Here is a 20,401-nt window from a genome sequence, read left to right as displayed (position 1 = left end):
GAACACATTTTCAATCATGTCTGTAACTGCAAGGCAACTGGGGAAAAGCCACTGCTGTGGAATGCTGCAGCCACAGGGAAATGCTTGCATGTGTTTCCGTGCTCAAAGTTCACAATGCACCAACAGACGGACTCCTCAACAACCATTTCAATTTTACTGCTTGACACTGTAGAACCAGTAAACGGGGGAAAGAAGCTCCCATCGGTCATGAAGTAAATTAAATTTTTATTCTGCAATACATATTTATGAGCTCACAGTTGAGCCCAGACCTTGATACACAATGTAGAAAGCAAGAGCTAGACTTATTTGACCTCCAAAAGGCAGATCCTCGGGAGTCTGAAGCAGACCAGAAAACCCACTCATACGTTAGTGCAGTCGGAAATATGTGGGGAACTACCTCACCTGAAGTCAAATTTGCCCTGTCGATAAACTGTTGAAGACAACTCCAGCTTAAAAATATGGGTTGTTTGGTCAGTTTCCTTTATTTAAAAAAAGAGATTCAAATGATTTGAAAAAGTCTGCAGAAAGCACAATTCAATTCAATCCAATTCAGGTAATCCCAAATCTATTGCACTGAGTGTATGTGCACACATGCATGTGTGTGTGTGTACAAAGTCTGGCTTGCATGTTTGTAAACTGTTTCGCTGTTTGACTGAGGTTGAAATAGTGAATAATAAACTTAATGATAACAATAATAATAATGCGCCCACAGGCTGCTTTGTTACAGATTATGGTCCCATGAGACACTCCTGTAGCAGATCCGATCACCCCCAAGGAGGCAGGAAAGCGAGCATCCTTTAGAAGCAGCATCTTCCGTTGACAAGCCTGGTTTGAGTGTGCATAGTTGCCTACTGGTTCAAAGCAAAACATGATTTTATTCCTGGAATGGAGAAGGCCCCTTAATCACATATTAGTTGGGGCGACATTTAAAGCATATTCATTTTATTCTTGGAAGCAAATGGTACAGTCCACGGATCGCCTCTCCGGCATACGACCCTCTGAAACGCATGGGATTCCACTCTTTTCTCTGGGGCAGGCGTGGAATTGCTAACCACAAGAGTAATGAGGAGGAGGGAGGAAAGAAATAAAGTGGCGTGGGGATGGGAGTGTTGCCCAGGCTTCGCGAGTGGCGGGTCTTCCTACTGTTTATCATCTGCTTCCCAAGCAAAGCAACAACAAAAACATTGCGCGTGCCTCTGAACCAGAAAGCTGCGAGGCCTGGCTGAAGCAACAAGCTGCTGAGAACACGAGCTCCTGCGTGAGCACATCTGTAGACAGGCACGCAGAGCCTTGCCGGTAAAAGCTTGAGCTAATCTCTCCTGAAAGGATGGGAAGAAACCTCAATAATAAACTTGGGGGGAAAAATGAGCAAAAGACCCAACTGAATTGCCAAAGCAATTTGTGAGTATTAAAAAAACAGGGGAGGAAGCAGATTCTGATCCACATGGTCGTAAATGGTGGTCGTGTGTACTTCCCAAACCGTAGCAAGAGTTGCTTTCTTCCCTACTGCCCCTCCCACCCCATAACTGATCAGGATTATGAGTGCAAGCTTTATCTTCACTCCAGGCATATCATCACGTCCTCTTTGCAATGTGCAGCCCCACCACTGCATCCAAGGCTACTTATCAGAACCTTTCCGTGGCCGGCGGAAAGTGGGGGTGTCCTTGTTCAGTGCGCAGATCCTTCGGGAAAACTCTTCAAATTCCCCCAGGACTTGGTCATCGCATTCCACGGCCACCGCGTGATCCACCGGGATGTAATTAAAGGCTGCGAGCTGATCTCCTGAGCCAAACCCCATAGCTTCCAGGCCCATGATCTCTTCCGCTTGCTCCACAGTACAAAGCAGATCAGTGCCCAGAGGGCCGCGGAACACACCCGACTGCTCGGGAGCTGCAGTACTGGGGTGCTCGCTGGAGAACGGGGTGCCATTTATTGCACGAGAAGGTCCCCGGAAAGCCTCCTGCTGATTCTGGGAACCACTCAAGCTCCTGTTCTCACCGTTTACACCAATACACAAATCCTCTCCCTTTTTGCTTTCTTTTGAGAAGTCGATGGAAGTGTCTAAGGAGGATGATAAGGATGCACCCCTTTTCTCAGGCTCTCCTACAATGGCGATGGGCTGGGTTAAAGCAGAGTTGTAACTTGGAGGGGGAGTCTTATACAGCAGTCTCTCGTTCTCAGAGTTAGCCCGTTTTCGAAGCCCCTTGTCTGGAGACGGGTGGTTGCTGGAAAAGCCAACATCCAAACCCCCAAACGCAGAACTTTGTCTCTTTGGAACTGGAATGGCACTGGAAACGTGATGGCGATCGCTGTGAAAAACAGAATGAGGGTTAAAATAAGCCGGCTTTTAGAGAAATGTGCAGAACGTAGAGAGCTGAGCTGAGGCAGGGCTGCAATTCAGAAAACAGAATAGCTCCACCTCACCTCCGGGTTTTGGTGGACTCAACTCCATCCAGCTGGCTACCTCAATCTGGTGGCCACAGTCACAGTGCAGGCACAGGGAAGCCATCTTTAGCCCCTGGATGAAGCAGACCCAGCCCTTCTGACTGAATGACCTGGAGAAGTTCTTCTACTGGACCTTTATTGGACTAAAAAGCCTTCAAAGCTCCACCCCTCCAAGTTACCTCTTATCATTTTCACAATATCATGAAGGAAAACAGAGGAAAAGAACAACTTTGCTAGGGCAACTAATGAACTTTGTGATTCATGAGTTTCCTACGTGAAAGCCCAATTCCATTACTTTTTAAACCTAAAGAGTTTAGAACACGACTTGAAGGATTTTTTTTTTTTTTTTATAACAGGTTGAATTAAAAATTCAAGTTGTCCATAATTTTTCCCACCTCTTTTTCCCACACACCAGAACCCATGATTACAACAGTAAAATACCATGTTAAGTTCACAAGAAAATCCATTTCCTGAACAAGTTTATCAGAAAATTCAATTCTATTCATTTGGCACTGATGAAGCAAGAGTGCATTCCATAGACGTTTGCATTCTAATAAATTCATTAGTTAAGTTCCTACCACAGAGGGGTTTATTTGCATATTATCACCAATAATGGCTCATCATTTTGAAAGATGAAAGGTGAACATTTATTTTGTATGCCTCTGAGCACTAATTCAAAAGTTAATGAGCGGTCCCTTTGCATTTCATTCCCATTTTTATTTTTTCCTCCTCTTTCCCCAGCCACAAGCCCATCCACGTCCACATACACACCTGACGACTGAATCAAACATCCCACAGGTATGAAGAAGTAGCTTCTAGTAGGCAAATGCATTAATAAAATGTTGTCATTAAGATGCTACAAGATATTGATTTTTTTTTTCTAGAAATGAAACAGACAGGGGATACTCTGTCCCTCTTCTTTCCATTTCATAGCGTGGTCATGTATTAAACATTTACAGAACACCCACCTTCTTTACCTGAGTTCCAGGCAACTTTAATATTCCAAATTCCACATGGATCATATATAAGTTTATACTTTAGCTATTGTACCTGAGGTCAGATGCTTCTGCTTTTCCCATTTCTGATAAATTCCAGAGTTAATACTAAAGTTCTGTTGAGGTATAATGTATCCCCTCCCTTCCATCGCATACTGTCACAAAGCAGGTGTTTTGTTTTGTTTTAAATCCAAAAGGTCTGACGTTTGGCTCTTTCCTAACCGCAGAAAATAAAATCCTCTTCAAGGGAGCATTTCACACTCTAATAAAAGCTGGATCTTCCCATTCATCTTCCCATGCCGCAAGTCTTCAGGACTACAGCTCTGACAATTCCTGGCCTACTAGAGCTTTCACTAGACTCCCTAGGAATACGGGAGCCACTGAGTTTGAAAAATCTGGTTTGCATAAGGACTCTATGGACTAAGCGGCTAATTGGAACACCCGCCTCGAAAACATATCTATATCTATATTTTTTAATTTATTAATCATATTTATATCCTGCCACAATCATAAAAAGACTCTTGGCAGTGAGACATAAACTTGATTAATGTTTGAAGTTAAAATGCCATTGAAGCATAGCCCATCTTTAAGAATCTACACTTAATTAATCATACAAAGTCACGACATGCTTTCTTCTGTAGTGTTTTTGGCAGTAAAATTATTCTCCATTCTGCTCCTAACCAAAACCTGTTCCACTTTCCCATCATTCCAAGTGATCTGGCGGTCTGCGGAGTGAAGATCAGTTTCCTACCTCAGATCAACTCCCACTGAGATTTGAGTTGGCCACCTAGGGACATGGTCTGCCCTCAAATATGAAGGATTTCTGAATGCCTTGGGGAATTTTTCCGACAACGTGCTTGGTGATTCTGCTGAATCCATGAAACCTCTCTGGAACAGCAGAAGGCCACTAACCCAACTGCTCTGCAGTCATGGAGAGCGCAGAAGGCTCCCTGGTTTTCTGAAGAGGAGTGAGGCAGTGGGGGTAAAGTACAGGTAGTGTAAACTTTGCCCTGACTATGGGAACACGTTCGTGTGATAATCACATGTGCAGTGGGCTTACTTTTGTCATCAAGGAGACTTGGTAGTGAGCAGGGCATTCAGGGCTGGTCCTGCAAGTAAGTTCTGATGACCATCGAAGAAACTGAGTGGAACAGATTTGTTTGCAAGTGTGCTTAGTGTCGACGCTGTTATGCCTGTTCACCTGAATATTTTTGAGGCAGTAATCCCCTTAAAACCAACTGTTGCCTGTTAAAATAAGTGGGTGTATTTTCCTTTTCACTGGTACATGATGTCAGTGTCAGATAAAGATGATGTACTTCCACTGTTATTTTTATTTATCTTCATACATACATACATACATACATACATACATACATACATACATAGATAAAAAAATAAATTTAAAAAAATGCCTTGGGCAGTTCAAAGAGGAAAGATGTGATATAAACAAAATTAACCATTGCAACAATTCAAAAACCATTTCTCTTGTTATTTACACACACTTCTGAAGGGACAATATGGTTCTTAATCTCAAATATTGGTCTTCCCTTTGTTATAAACTCTTCCCTTTAAGAATAGTACTTGATCACAGCTAGTTAAAATTAAAAAAAAAAAAGTCATGATTTTCTGGCCACCAGCCAAAATGTGTGGCTTCAATCCATGGCATAAGAACGCCTTAAGGAAAAAGAATAATTAGGTAAACATCTGATTTATTTCCCCACTCCCTGCTCTTCTCTTCTATGCTCTTCTATGAATAGCAAGAAATGGAAGCAACTTAAAGCCACCTGAAATGACGCTTTGGCCAATATCTTGTTAGCTGTGCTTAACCAAAGGAAAACAGAATCGCATCTCTTTAAAGATCAGACTGTACTGCATTTGAAATAATGCAGAATAATGATACAATTGCCAGGAGGTGGCAGAGCAAACTGAGGACTAGGACACAAGAGGGTTTGACTTTCAAATGACACCTCTTGCAAAAAAATAAAATCGACATCATTTTATTTTTTTGCCTTCAGGCAAGGAGCTTGAACTCAGTCCAGGAATTAGAAAGGGCCAACTACTGGACTGGTGCAGCACCACCAGAGCAGCATCTAATCAGCTAAGTATATCATGCTGATGGGCTGGGTGTATGTGTGTGTGTGTGTTGTTTTTTTGTAATGTCATGAAATGTGGGCATCTCTACACCTGGGATTCATACTGAGTGCCAGAAAGTGCAGTACAGCAGTTTCAAGACCTGTTCAAATGAACAGAATAACAGCCTCTGTTCCACGATTCTGCTCAATGCCACCTGCTTTCTAGACTTGATTACTTATATCCCAAAGCATAACTTGGAGAGCAACTCACTTTGAGTTGGCCCATTTAAAGAAGATGACAGCTATGGGTTTTTATATTTTTACTTTTTGTACACTGCCGTGAGCAACAAACAAACAAGTAAACAAATTTGGGGCACCTTGCAGCCAAAGTGCTAGGGCAGGGTTCCTCAACCTTGTCAACTTTAAGATGGGTGGACTTCAACTCCCAGAATTCCCCAGCCAGCTTAAAGTTGTCAAGGTTGAGGAACCCTGTGCTAGGGTGTGATTTAATGGATCTACAAAGAGGAGGGTGATGTGAGAAATCAAGGCTATCAGGAAGGAGGGAATGCATTCCAGGAGGGGAAAGGAGACAAGAGGCAACACAGTCCACAGGGGGAGCGTGAGAATAGAAAAAGATTCAGGATAGCGACTCCCTAGAATCTCCCAGGGTATATCCACTAGTTGCTGTAGTACAGTTAGTCTGGCAAGATTCTGTCTATATGGCATAAGCAAATAAAGGAACTGAACTCAACTGGACTGTTTCAACGTTGTTCTTGGGCTGGGCCTGACATAGGGAGACAGGATGAAATCCCTGAATGTTCCCCATACACGCAAAGCAGTGCCTCAAATTAAAATGAAAAGAAGGCATCCTGAAGCCGCGGGCGTTTATAATGGCTTACATCAGTATGAGTCAGAGCTTCCTTCATCAGGGTTTTCTTGCACATTTCTCTCTCTCTCTCTCTCTCTCTCTTTTGAAGTAGGAAGCAAATGAAGTTAAATTGCTTTCTCTAAGTTACCCCAAATTCCTAGGGCAAAATGGGAAAACTTTGTTCAAGTGATCCTAATTCTTAGACCAACCCAACACCACTACTGAAATAACTAAAAAGACAAGGGAATGTCAACTGTCAAACACAGGAACAGATTACACATGGTACAAATCGCTCAGGGCTTCATTCACCATGCTTTAGTTTCTCCTGTTATACTGGCAAATAAGAGTATGGGAATATATAGAAACAGAAATGAGAGCAATATAGAACAAAGTAATCTTAATAAGATATACTTAGAAAAGCTGCCTGAAGCATAACTGAAAATAGAGAGGTACAAACTGGTTCATGCATGAAGCAGCTGTTTTGGGGTGTCTGCACCCAAATGAAACATTTGGTGTGTATATGGAATAAAATGTGGTCCTTCAGGCAGAGAATAGGTAAAAGCCAAGGATACTGGCAACAGCTAAGGGGAGGCTGGGGAATTGAGGGAAGGGAGAGACAGTGGGAAGATGTGGGAGAGTCAGGTCAGTGGGTGCTGAGGGGGAAAGGGAGATGGGATAACACATATCAGCCTTGTTCTACTTACTGAGTAAAATCACTCCAGGATCCCTGTGGGTTTGGCTTTGGCCCAAGCCCAGAATAGCAAACCCATTCTGGGTTTGGGTATTCCCAATCCATGGCTGATCTGGAATGTGATTGTTTTGGGTTTAAAGAAAAACATATCTTCTGTTTTATGCTGGCCTTAATTAATAATATAGCCTTATATTACCTCCAAGTTCCATATTTTTCAAAGTGCCTCCCCCCTCCTCCCATTTCATACATTGCAGTGAGCTATAAGCTAATCAGGAGTATTTTGGTTTGGTCAAAATTATCTCAGCAAAAGCCATACCTGGGCTACAGCAGAATCAGCCTTATCAAACACAGCAAGCAGGGCAGGAGGTCTATCACATTAATCCAACAAGAGCATCTTCGGTCATAATTAAAGATAGCACACAAAATTGCATAATTACCCATATTCTGTGAAAACTGTGTTTTCTGAAAATGTTTAACCTTCAGCTACTTTTTCCATTACTGAAATGCAGAACAAAACAGAACTACTCACCATCTAACCATGAGCCCATGTTCAAGGAAGTTTTTCAGGTTGGGAAGGGTCTGCCTTAGATCTGGAGTCCCCAGCCCATGTTGGTATCTAAGCTGTGGAGAGAGAACAGAGAAATTTAGAAGGCAATTCCAAGCAGCTGGAGATGCTTCAGAGGACCTCGAGGAGGTGGGTTGTGTTGTGAGCTGAATGATTAAGGACTTCAGAGTCCAGGGAAAGAACTTTGCTATTTGAGAACTGAACTTGTATGGACACTTAGGAGGAAGGGAATTTGTATAGAGAGATGGGTGGCATATATAAATTCGAAGAAATAAATAAATAAACCCTGCTGACTTGCGTATGTGAGCATACATAGGGGGACACTCTATGTTTTGAAGAGACTTGTAACGATCCATGGCAGAGGCACAAGATGTCACAGAGATACTTTCAGACTCTTACACAGAAAGACATTCAAAGACTGACACCTGCAGACAAATCAGCAGGAATTCGAATGTACCGTATACAGGAGCAGGAGTGCTCGGGCTAAGCTATGGTACAGAATTCATGCTCAACCTCTCTTCCATGTCACCTCTGCCCCTCGGCTCCACAGACTAAAGGAACAGCTAACCAGATTGTATAGGACGCTGCGGGATGCTGTATATCAGTGGCACGCTGACCTAAAAATAAACGAGGTCACCCACCTCCACAAGCAGCAAGTACAGGTGTGCTAAGCATGGAACATCAGCACAGTGAAATAGTAAAAGATGAGACAGAACCATCCCATAATGAAATAATCTTATCATTCTCCATCTCAAGACTGCCTTTGCAGTTTTGGTGAGGGCACAGAGTACTAGTATGACTAGTAAACAGCATGTCCTGCTTGGGAGAGTTTGCTCCTCAGAAATCCAGTTGACCGATGCACAAAATTTCTGCTGACTTGCAGGGGACAAACAAGGCATCCTGCACAAGCCACATCAGACTGAAGAAAGCAAGACCGGAGGGGGCCCGCAGTGCTCAGCCTGCTCCCTTTTATTCCTGCTGAACACAAGCAGAACTGTACTTGTGTGTGCACTGCTATTCTTCAGGAATGGATAGAAAATATTAAATAAGCCTACAACATTTTGATCAGAGGAACTAAGCAACAGATAATATCATGGGCATCCACCCGAGGGTCAAACGACAAAACGCTGCTGTTGATGTCATCATGAAAGTGCCGCAACTTAATACACGCATCAAATGCCAGGATACAAAGACATCACTGTGGCATTTATGGGATGTTGTTGTTGCACGTGTGTTTTAGTTTTGTTGTGGTCGTTCACTACATAGCTGTATCTGGTTACTTTAAAAGAAATCATTTTTCAACCACCCATAATCAAAGATAAAGCATTACTTTGAACACGACTTGTAAAATTACAGAGCAATTCATCTTCCACCTCTTCTCAGTTACCATTTCCTTCAGCATGATGTTATAGGAGAAGCCATGATTTATCTGTGTTCAAGGGCTGAAATATGGACTGTCAGGAAAGGAAACTGATGCTTTGTATAGATTAGGCAGAGTTGCTTCTAGATGAGCCAAAGGTAGAGCATGGAACTGCTTGACACCACAAGTGCCATTCTGGCATAACTGCAAACAGTCGCTGAACGAGACAGTCACTAAACAAGGACTACTTGTAATACAAACTACCTTGTTTTGGGGCAAGCCTACAACCTTAGTTCTAACAGTTCAAGCACAGCTACGTGAAAAGACTGGTTTTCTGATTTTGATTTTCAGGGGACAGTAACCACTGCCCACCAGTTAAATTTTATGAAAAACCTTTGCTTTTAGAAAGGCTAGACATTTTTTTTAAAATGGAACTGGGGGATTCTGACTTATCCATTTTGCCTTCCATGCCTTCCCATATTTCTGCCCGTTCTCCCATCATTCTATTTTTCCAGAAGGACAAGTGTCCTGAACTTGAGCCTATCAGGAATCTCATTACTTTCAGCAGAACAAGAGTGAGATACTTATTTTCCGTGACTGGAGGTCTCAGCTTTAGGCAAAATGTGTTTCTTTGCAGATCTTCTGTGGTTGCAGTAGTAAGCCCCTTGAGAGATACATGATACCATAATGGAAATGTTTAAGGAACTGCTTCACGCTTCAAAGGTGTTTGGCATGTCCTGTCACCCTAGGTTTTTACAAATATAAGAGAAAGTTGGTGAGGGCAGAAGTATGCCAGGCAAGGTGAACCAGCAGGAATAAGACAACAGGAAGAGGAGTGCACTAGTAAGCAAGTTTTGTTCCAGGCCCACAGTTTAGAGGTCAAAGCTGCTAGGGAGCTTAGATTCAGGAAGATTTAGCATGATCTAAACATGCTAAGCACAATTACTTTTAGCATGACTAAACATGCTAACATTATATTACACTGACACTGATTCCCACAAGCCAGTTATCCCTGTAGATCCACTGGAACCACTGAATATAATTTAAAGCCAGATCCCAGGAATGGGAAGAATCTGGAAGATTCTTAGAGATACTTAAAGAAGTTCTTAGTTGGAAAGTTCAAGTCCCAGGGTGTAAAGAATGCTATCCATAATCCGTCCAGTAAAACAGGCCTAAAATAGTCACACCTGAAACACTGTAAGGTCAGACTATTCTATAATGTGATGTGCATGTGAGGTGACCATAACAGCAGTCCACAAACTTTACCTGGAGCAACATGTGACAGTCCACTACTGAACCATCCCCACAGAAATCACAGCAGTAGTTTGATTTTTGCCAGCTAAAATATGCTTTTGCTATAGCTATGCGATGCTATATAAAGTCCCCAAGGAATTAGCGCTAATCAATATATACTCTATTCCATAATTAGGGACTCTCTCCTACAGGAAGTCACCAGAGCCTCTGAAGCATTTATTCAGGATTCTGAATAAAAGAATCCTATTGGATTTCTGGCAAGAAATCTCTAGCTGAACAACACTATTTATGGGGGAATATTGCTTTGAAAATCAATAATGTCTGTCATTAGCAAGTGTCTGCCTGGGAACATCACATCTTGCAGTTTTCATTACAAATTTAATTCTACTATTTTCTTATGTTCCCATGGATTATGAGATTCATTGGGTACCATCTACTTTTAAAGCTGCTTAACTTGGTCTTAATCAAAATTTAAAGTGGTACATTTCATAATTATTTTTTAAGACACCTTGCTGGTGGAGATTAAAATAAGACAGCATGGATTTCAGTTAAGAAACCTTTCTAGATTTCCACCATGAGGACCCAAGCAGTGAGCAATGAATGGTGAGAATAAAGATGCCAAGTTATCTCTCTTAGGTTGCTATTTATACATATTCTCCATCAGTCAAAGTCTTTAAAAAAAAACAAAAAAACACCCCTCTTTTTACAGGCTGCAGGACTGTACCCCTCAGTCCCTCTGCTTACCTGTCAGCTCTTTCCTATCAACATTCTCCATCACTGGATCACATGTTTGGCTTAATCTTCTTTGTTTCTTCTCAGCTTGTCCATTCTTCAGTTCTAAGTCCACGGCTCAGCTTCTCTTGTTCAGCAATACTGATACGGGACCCGCTCTCCATTCCCTAGGTTTCCTTTGCACATCTGCTCCATTTCATTCTCCTCTCTCCTTCTCCTCTTCTACAACTTTCTCATTCCTGAGCTTTCAGACCCTTTGCTTTGCTTACTCCTGGATGCTTGCTTCTCTCATTCAAAGGGACCCTATGGACTTTATGTCATTTGCAAGGTCTCTATCTCACTTCCTTCATTAACAGTTGCTGCTCCGTTTCCGAACATCTTTTTGCTCACAAAATGTTTTATGATGGTATCCCAGCAGTACAGCCATTGGCAAGAGGCTAGTTCTACTATTTTTTTTTATAGAAATCTACTTAAGATTTAGGTTAAGAAAAGAGACAAGATCAGCCTTGGCCTCCCGGAGAAGCATAAATTCATCCATGCTAATAGCTGATAGACTCCATGAAAACAAAATCTCAAGGTAAGGTACTTCCACAAATATCACCATTTGTTTTGACTGAGATCATAAGCTAGGAACACAGAGACAATAGAGCTGTTAAGACAAATGCCTATCTATTGCCTGGAGAGGGTGAAGCTTCATGGCAGAACTTTTCCTTTCCATGCAAAAGATCCAATTTCTTTTCAGAGCAATTTCTGCTGAATGTTATACAGAGTACAAATAGTAACACTGAAAACAAAATGTATTATTTTGATTCCAAACTATTCAATAAGAAAGTATCTACTTAAAAGAACACTATTACAAAGAAAAAGTAACACATAAGGAAAACCTCAATCTAAAAGTTAAAAAAAAGTATAATAAAAGCATAAAGAACTATTACTTAATAATAAAATGAAATTTCCAATAGTTGTTTATAGTATCTAATGCCTCTGAATCTGGAAAAAACATGCAGCCAACATGTTTAAAGCTGTTCTAGGTAACTACCATAACTCTTCAAGGCCTCATAATTTGGATAATCTAACAGTACATCTAGAACAGTTATCTAGTTCTCAATGATTCTGTATGCTTGTCTTCGCACATTTTCTAGTTCTACAATACCCATTTCAAGGTACAGTGACACATTCATATGTACTCATGCTCTACCCTTTTAGGGCCAAGCAAAATTAGGCAGAGTGCAAGAAAACAGTAAGACACAAGAATCCAGTAGCACAAGAGCTCCGTTTCTGCACGTTGTGGAACACCTTTTGCAAGGCAGACAACAAAAAAGGCATTAACAAATGTATAAGAGTTGAGCAGCAGAGATAGCTTCAGCAGGTGCAATTTTTTCAGCACAGGGCACCTGCTGAAATTTTATCTTCAATAGGAAAAACTCTCCTGGTCATTCAAACAGCAGACTGGTACTAAAGGAAAGTCTATTTCAAGAACTCGTTTACTAAAAATTAAGTAATAAAGTCACATCAAGCTCGGCTGATCTCAAAACAGCCAAACGTGGTTAGCAGGTTCTAGCTGCAGACTAGACTGGGAAGTCAAAACATAGTTAAGAAGAAGGCAAAGTAAACCATTTCGGGGAAAGAATCTATTGAGCAAGCTAAGAAAAATCCAAACAAAACACCATTTGCATTATGCCTTAATGCCTTATTTAATTTTACTTTTAAAAAACACACATTACATGCAGGTATTACCAATACAATACAATACAACTTTTCTTAAAAACCTGGCTTTTCTGGTTTTAATTCAGTTAAAAAATTGAATTTTAAGAGAGTTGAGGAAGGCAAGCATCAATTCAAAATTAGCCAAACTGGGAAGACTACAGTAGAGGAGAGAGTCTTCTCTACATACAGATTACAACTTTACACTATTTTCACTTCATCATTTTAATTTCAGAGCTGTTGTGGGCGTTCAATAGTACCATAGAGAAGAAATATGAGTGTCAGATAAAAGCTTTCTTGGCTCCATGTCTGAGATCATTTTAGCTTTCTTTTTAAGTATCACTTTGGAATCACTGACTCTTATAAAGATTTAAATGCCGTCTTTTAAATAAAGTGCACCCCACTGGAGAGTCAGATGTTTTTTAACAGCAGCAGTAAAAGTGATTAGCACACAGTAAGCACAATTACAGTTATGAAAGTGTTTGTAATGCCAGGAGCATCCCATCCCATTGGCCAGTATGACAATAGATTGCTCCAATAATATGAACCTTAGAAAAGCACATCCACACTCATTACTTCGGAGCAGAGGACAAGAACATGGGGGGCAAGAAAGCAATCTAATAATGTGACCAATGTCCATCATAAAGACAACATGGCAGCAGAACCCCAGAATGAATGTCGAACTTCCAGGTTGTGGGACAGAAGCATCAGAGACTCCTCCTCCCAAAAAAACTAGACAGCGCAACAATAAATTATAATACAATACTGGAAAAGCTCTTCCAATGAAGTTGAAGACTACAATGAGGGGACACCAATATCATATCAACAGTAAGGAAAGAATCTAAGTCTTTTGAAATGAAAATATGATCAGCAAGATCTCCATGAATGCCTTGAGCCATTTTCCATTCTGATTCATAATAATCTGTATCTTTCCAGCACCAACTTGATTAGCATGTTTTGCATTCTCTTATAATATAATGCAGAAATATTTTAAGATGGATAAGGGTAAGAAAACAAGAGAACAGAACCTTTCAAAGACAGAAGCGTCCCTGAACCCAAAGAACATAACCAGAGCCCTGAACAGCCACTGTGCCCTATGGAGGATATTTTAAAACAGGGATTGTAGCTGGGAAAGGATTAAATTTCCTCACATGCTGCAATCTCACTTTTTTAAAAAGTTAGGGTTAGGGTGATACCAAAAAAGTTATTTTTCTACGCTTAGTTACCATGTTTGGCAGATAGGATTCCAAAGGGTTGCAGTTGAGGAAAGGTAAAGTGAGAACAGGCTAAACTCAGAGAAGAATCTATAGCAATGGAACATTTTTCCCCCCAAGCATAATTACATGGGGTGATATTAATTATCCCAGGGCAAGGACAGTAGACAGCAGAGGGGGCAAAGAGAAAAGGTGTGTGGCTGGAGAATTCTGGGAGTTGAAGTCCACACATCTTCAAGTGGCCAAGGTTGAGAAACAGTGGTCTAGACATTATCTGTGTGCTTCTTTTTAATAACTGTGCCTCTTACTAAACAATGTTTAGTAAGCATTCAGTAAGCAAAGCAGAAATCATATATGGAATCTCGGAAGCCTCACATATGGCCCCAATTCTCTGTTACTCTTAGTAAGAGTAACAGAGAACTGGGGCCATATGTGAGGCTTCCGAGATTCCATATATGACTTCTGCTTTGGCCCTGCTCTGTGTCTTTGTTGAGGGTGGAAGAAAAGTCTGAATCCCCCACCATGCAGAGACCTCTAGAAAACTGAGAGAGAAAGCTGGACAACCTTCCTTCTTCTCTCCACTCCCACCTCTGCAATCATGTTTCCTCTCTCCCTCCCATGCTTCCTTCCTTGGCGCACTCTGCCTCCTCCTCCATCCTGCATAGTTCCTGCTTCATTAAGGAACACTTCAAATTCTCAGTTTCAAGTTCCATTCACCAGACAGGCTACTTCTGCCGTTTTGATGCCAACTTTCTAGCAGCTGGAAATCCTGAACTTGAGATTAAAAGAAGGCAAAGGCACCAGACTCCTGCGCATAACTGTTAGGGAACAGATCTCAGATCCAGCAGTGCACTGTAGTGCTTATTAGATGTATCAGGTGCCAATTATGGTTTGCTGATGATCTTTGTTTAAATTCAAGTAAAATATTTTCTCTCATATGAAATCCTGTTACCTTCTAATACTGGAGAGAAAAATGATGAGGGAGCTAAGACAAACTTTTCTTTTATTTGTAGACTCATTAAAGTTCTCTAATTCACAACAAACTATTTTACATCACTTATGTTTAAAAGGGCAACTTAGAGGTCTGTGAGGTCTTTAAATGTTTCAACCTCAAAACTCACTAACCTGTATCACCAGTGTTTTAACTCTTTACAGCTAGACAGTCTTACATTACAACCGGAAACCTTCTCAAACTTTATGCTTTTGTATTTATGTAAACTTTTCAATACCATTAGGCAATGTTTATCAGATTTCATTGCATGAGTATATTCTCTTTACATGATCTCACTTGAAGGGAACTTGCTCATTAATCTAAATGTTACATCAAGGATTTTTTTTTTTAACGGTTAAAAGTTCACAAGGCCAACAAGAAAATCTGGAATTAAAACAAGTTTTGTTTCCACGAAAAGTAAAGGTTTAATATTACATTCAAAACAAAAAAGATTTTCCCCAAAGCTCTTGCAGTCTGAAGTTCAGATCTAGTACTAAAATATAGATGTCAACAAAATTCAAACTGGAGTGAAACCCAATACAATCTGATACACAATCAACTCCTGAACTGAGCGTATGAATTAATAATCCAATGAGGCAAGAGAATCTCCCTTCAATAAAACAAATACCGGCTATGTGTTTTGCTAGACACCTAACAGAAGGCAAAACCTGAACAAGAGAACAAACCAGAATAAATCCCACCCCCCACCCCCCATTTGCCCCTGTAAGATTTTCTATTGCTTGGACTGCTCCTTGTAGCCTACCTTTTAATTTCATAGGATTATCCAGTGCTTTTCATTTCCTAACACAAATTTTGCTCAAACTCCAACGGAAGAGGTATCATGCTTCTGGCCTTTCTGAGAAGTCAGGGTGACTGAAAGAGTGACAGCTGCAAAACTAAATGTTTGGAAATCTTATGTGGCCACCTTCCACACTGATCTTTCAACAATATCCTCAGCAAGCAAGGCCAATGGGGAAAGATACCGAGGCTTTTTTAATGGTTAAAAGTTCACAAGGCCAACAAGAAAATCTTGTTGTGGTGCAGCAACAGATCAACAGCCTAATGTAATACCTCTGCATTACATTACAGTGGGGCAGATGTGATTATTTAAATTGCCATCAATGTTAGTTATCACTTTTTAATTTCTTGCATTTTTAAAATGACAACCAATCTCTCTCTAAATGAGGATCCCAAGAGTAGCACTAAATACAAGATGGCATTTGACTAATGAATGAACCATTTAGAATGGATTATTTTGGTAAGGATTTCCCCAGGATGATATGAAGACAATGCTCTGAATTTCTATTTTCTGTCAAACGTGAAGGGCCTCCTCAACAGTGGGCTCTCTGTGCTTCTTCTTACAAGTACACAGCACACAAATTTCTCTTGATAAACCAAAAGGTTTTCCTAAATCATCTTGGATGTTTTACCCAATTATTTATGACTTTAATTGGCTTTTCTTACATTTTATAACACAAGGATGTTAATTCCCTCAAACCCTAAATTCAATAAAAATTGGTCTTATATTTGGAAAGCAAAAATAATTCATGCAGAATAAAAAAATATGAACAATTTGAGGAAAAGTTCCTCATTCATTAGAATTTAACCAAGTTTTCAGTGTTGAAGAATATGGCAGAAAGCTCCCTGTTTCTTTAAAGTTTTTCCCATACCAAAATCCATAATGGTGCCTGCCAGTCTCATGAAATCTTTGACGTGTCTGCTATAGTGAAGGGAAATCAACAATTCAACCTGAGAGCATCAAAGCATTGGATTGATGGACTTCCTGTCCTTCAATTACTTAAAATAAAAATGGACACAATGGACAAACCTCAACACAAAAGGGCTAACCCACTTTTTTCTACACCTTAGTATTACCTCTTTGAAGTATTTATTTTTTCCCTCACCTCAGCAATCTAGCAGCCAGAGATATGCTGCATTTTCCCCAACCTTCTCAATGAAGAATTTGCTTTAGAAATTATTTCAAAGAAGAATTTCAGAGAGAAATTCTTATGCACGGATTGTGGTATTTTTACACTGGTGTAATGACAAAATAGCCAAGGGATGTGTGTGAACATCATGGCTTTCATGGCTCAATTCTTTCTCCATCAGTCTGAAGTTTCCCTGATTTCCCATGAGAGGACCTAAGGACAGCTGTTCCATTGGCTTTCTTGGCAGTGATGGTACTGTTACCATCAATCCTGTGTCTACAAAACTGTTGGAGAATTTTCCCCTACTCTGGAGAAACTACCCACCCAACTGTTTTGCCCACAAACTTAATGGAGATAAACAGCTGCTTAAATCAGTGTTGACTGCAGACACTCCTATTTCTAATATACTACTGGAAATAAAGCTGAGATCTTCCTTGGCCTCCCAAATCAAATCACAGATGGAACGAAGGAGCACAGCCAACCACTCCATCCAACTGTAACACTCATTCCTCCTAATTTCCTACAATTTGACGATCAGCCTACTTATACAGCTTTCTTGTCAATTTTTAAAGTGAAAAAATATTATTGAATTCTTTGCCCTCTACTTCTGGCTGCTGGACTTTTATCTTGCAACTTCTCTTTGCTATGATGTCCTGCTTGTTTTACTTCTTAGTTAATAACATTTTTTAAAAATTTGGGCTGTGTCCTACGATATTTCTTATTTCTGGCTTTGCAGGATCTATGGACAAGAAGGTGAAACAAAAGGAAAGTCCATAAGTCTAAGCAAGCAACAGGAGACCAGTTTTAATTTGTTATATACACCAAGATCTGTTCTAGGGTGAGTATAAACAGATATACTGCCATATCAAAGTCAAGGTTGCTTAGCTATTAGATGATCAGGCACAAGATATAATCCCAGAATTAATTAGAAGGTGTTCTTAAGGCCACTGAGTGTCTCATGCAGGAATCTAAATGAAAGCACTCTTGGCAAAGGTTCCCTTCACTTGAACACATCCAGTGAAAGTATTACCAACCTACAGATCAGTTTTGGAGGCCAAATTACTCCAGAAAGAAACCACAATGTAGACAAGAAAAAGTTCTGTGTCCTGCTCAGAAATGTGCCCCCTGCCAGAATAAAAACAAAGGCAAGATTGGACTGGTAGACAACATCTCAAGGAGCTAGAGGGAGTGGTAACCAGCAACCTCACCAATTGGCCTTATGATCAATGGGCGCTTTGTGACACCATGGCACCATTTTGTGTGGTCTCCACGGCAGTCATTTTGTAAGTACACCCACAAGATGATTCCAGATTCCAAATGTGCTCACCCCAAACAAACCACAGTTGGAGCCATCTGTAGTTTATTAGCCATAACTACTCATCAGAGGAGACAGCAGGCACAAGGTAGTACTAACATACTGGAGATATGGTGTATTCTGACTACCTGTGACATCCAAACAAACTTATACTATCACCTGTGCAAATTTTGTCTTTTGCAAATTCCTATTATATGTTGCTTAGTTTTATTGCAATCAGTCTCCAGTTCTTAGCAGACTTTTCTTGCACTGCCCTATGAGTCAGCCTTACATCAGAAAAAAACTGCAACTCTTCAGTTCCAAATAATACAGGAATCGCTGTATGTGATTAGTTATGACTTCTTGAAAAAAAAGAGAGAGGTCCTTTTAAACTAAACAGATGGAAGCCATTATCAGCTAGCTGAAATGGAGCAGACTGATATACCATTTCTAGTTCAAAACAACGCCCATAATGATCTGTAGGAATTGTATTGACCTGCTTATAATTCCACCTTACATTCTCCAAGGAATTAGATGTGGTTTTCATTGTTCCTATTCTGCAAATTTCACAGAGATTCCATCTCCACTCCAGGGAAATGTTTTGATTTTCCAATGATTCTGCTCTGTATATCTCGGCCCTATCATTCCCAGAGGAATCTGTAAGACGCAGACCACTGAATATCCAGCATAAAGGGTTCCCAGTTAACTTTAAGAATAATTCACACAGCCAGTAGAGCTATCTATTGATAGTCCATGTCTGCCTTAATATTTCTGATCCTGGTAAGCTTAGTTTAAATCAATAAATGATTTAAATAAAGACCAACAGTTTAAACTGAGGTCTGAAGTTTCTTAGTTTTGGATAACCTTTAGCTGGCCAAGCTGGCACCCAATGTAGCCAAAATATGCAGAGAATTACTGAACACATAAATGGAGATGCTTCTGGTATAGAACTCCCATGGCTTTGTGATGATGATAGAAAAGTACAGGTGATCCTCATTTAACAACCACTCGTTCAGTAACCATTCGAACCTGCAACGGCACTGTACGAGGGGTACTTATGACCTGTCTTTGAAGTTCCAGCCATTGTAGCGCCCCCGCAGTCACATGATCGTGATCTGGGCACTTAGCAACCAGCCTGGATTTTTACCTGTTCGCAGCATCCCATGATCATGATTGTGATTTGCAATCTTCTCTGCTGTCTTCTCACAAACAAAATTAATGGGGAAGTGGGCAGAAAGTCAGAAGTCGTGGTCATGTGAGGTCCTTGCTTAATGACCCATGGAGATCCGCTTAACACAGGGGACTGCCTGAACTGCCGTCGCTAAACAGCACGGTCACGTGACATCGTGCTTTACAACCACATTGCTTAGCGATGGAAATTCTGGTCCCAATTACCAGCATTAACCAAGGACTACCTGTAACAGCCTCCTCCCTCTCAATCTCTATTCTTCCGATACAGAAGGATAACTTTTTTAGAATGAACGTACCTGTGCAATATTTTTGTTCAGAAGGAAGACACCATAATCAAATTGCAGTTTCTCTCCTCCTTTTGGATACAGTGGAAATCTGGAACAGAAAGAAAGGACAGTATCAATAAATGACATTTTTGCTGCCACTTCTCCAATAAGGAAACCTGCACGTGCACATTGTTTCCACAAACGTGAACAAGAAATTACTTCATACTTATGTATTCATGCAGGCATGCATTTGTATGCTTCCTGCTGCAGTTTCCAGGTAGTAATTGAAGTAGCCTGGTCACTAAAACTGTGGCCTACAAAATTGGTAGAATCTCTATGGCATAAAATTATGTCATTAAACAATTTATTTATAGCAACTAAGCCAAAATCTATCATTTCAAATAATAGCCATTAACATGACGTGTTTTATCCATGTAATTACAGTAACCAAGTCAGAATTTCAGTTCTACAATACTTCAGACTCTTAATGGGTCACCTCAAATTGAGAAACATAAAATCATTCTGCTACATATACAACCCAGCCTTACCTAGCAAATCTATAAATGCAAACTGTCTGCAGAGCAGAAAGGTAAAACACATTATACATGGACATAAGTGTAGGAAAATTCCATTGTCCGCTTTTATTATATAAAACATTAAAAAATCATTTCAGTATCTAGCGAGTTATTTCATCCAACTGCAACAAGACTTGAATTATAAAAAGGACACAATTACAATAAATTACACAAAAGTCGTCTAGTGTGGACAAAGTATTCATTTTCCTAAACAATGAAATGAAATACTGTTTGCCAGAATAGGAAACAAAGGTTT

At 40.4% G+C, this 20,401-nt stretch overlaps 1 protein-coding gene across 1 annotated transcript in view; it reads right to left on the bottom strand.

The window, feature by feature from the left end:
• Positions 1-212: 212 nt before the first annotated feature.
• UVRAG (UV radiation resistance associated) overlaps positions 213-20,401 on the bottom strand; it is a 76,526-nt gene continuing 56,337 nt past the window's right edge. The window contains exons 13-15 of the mRNA XM_007436422.3: positions 19,601-19,679; positions 7,601-7,692; positions 213-2,309 (exon numbers count right to left, since the gene is read on the bottom strand). Coding sequence (XP_007436484.1) covers positions 1,619-2,309; positions 7,601-7,692; positions 19,601-19,679 — 862 coding nt within the window. The 3' untranslated portion in view covers positions 213-1,618. The remainder of the gene's footprint in view (positions 2,310-7,600; positions 7,693-19,600; positions 19,680-20,401) is intronic.

This window comes from Python bivittatus, unplaced genomic scaffold (genome assembly GCF_059951505.1).
Source record: "Python bivittatus isolate LINGU-HERP-01145 unplaced genomic scaffold, Pbiv_v1 ctg000340_np1212, whole genome shotgun sequence".
Taxonomy (NCBI): Eukaryota; Metazoa; Chordata; class Lepidosauria; order Squamata; family Pythonidae; genus Python; species Python bivittatus.
Note: the sequence above shows the minus strand (reverse complement) of the source record. Positions and strands in the feature narration are given on the sequence as shown.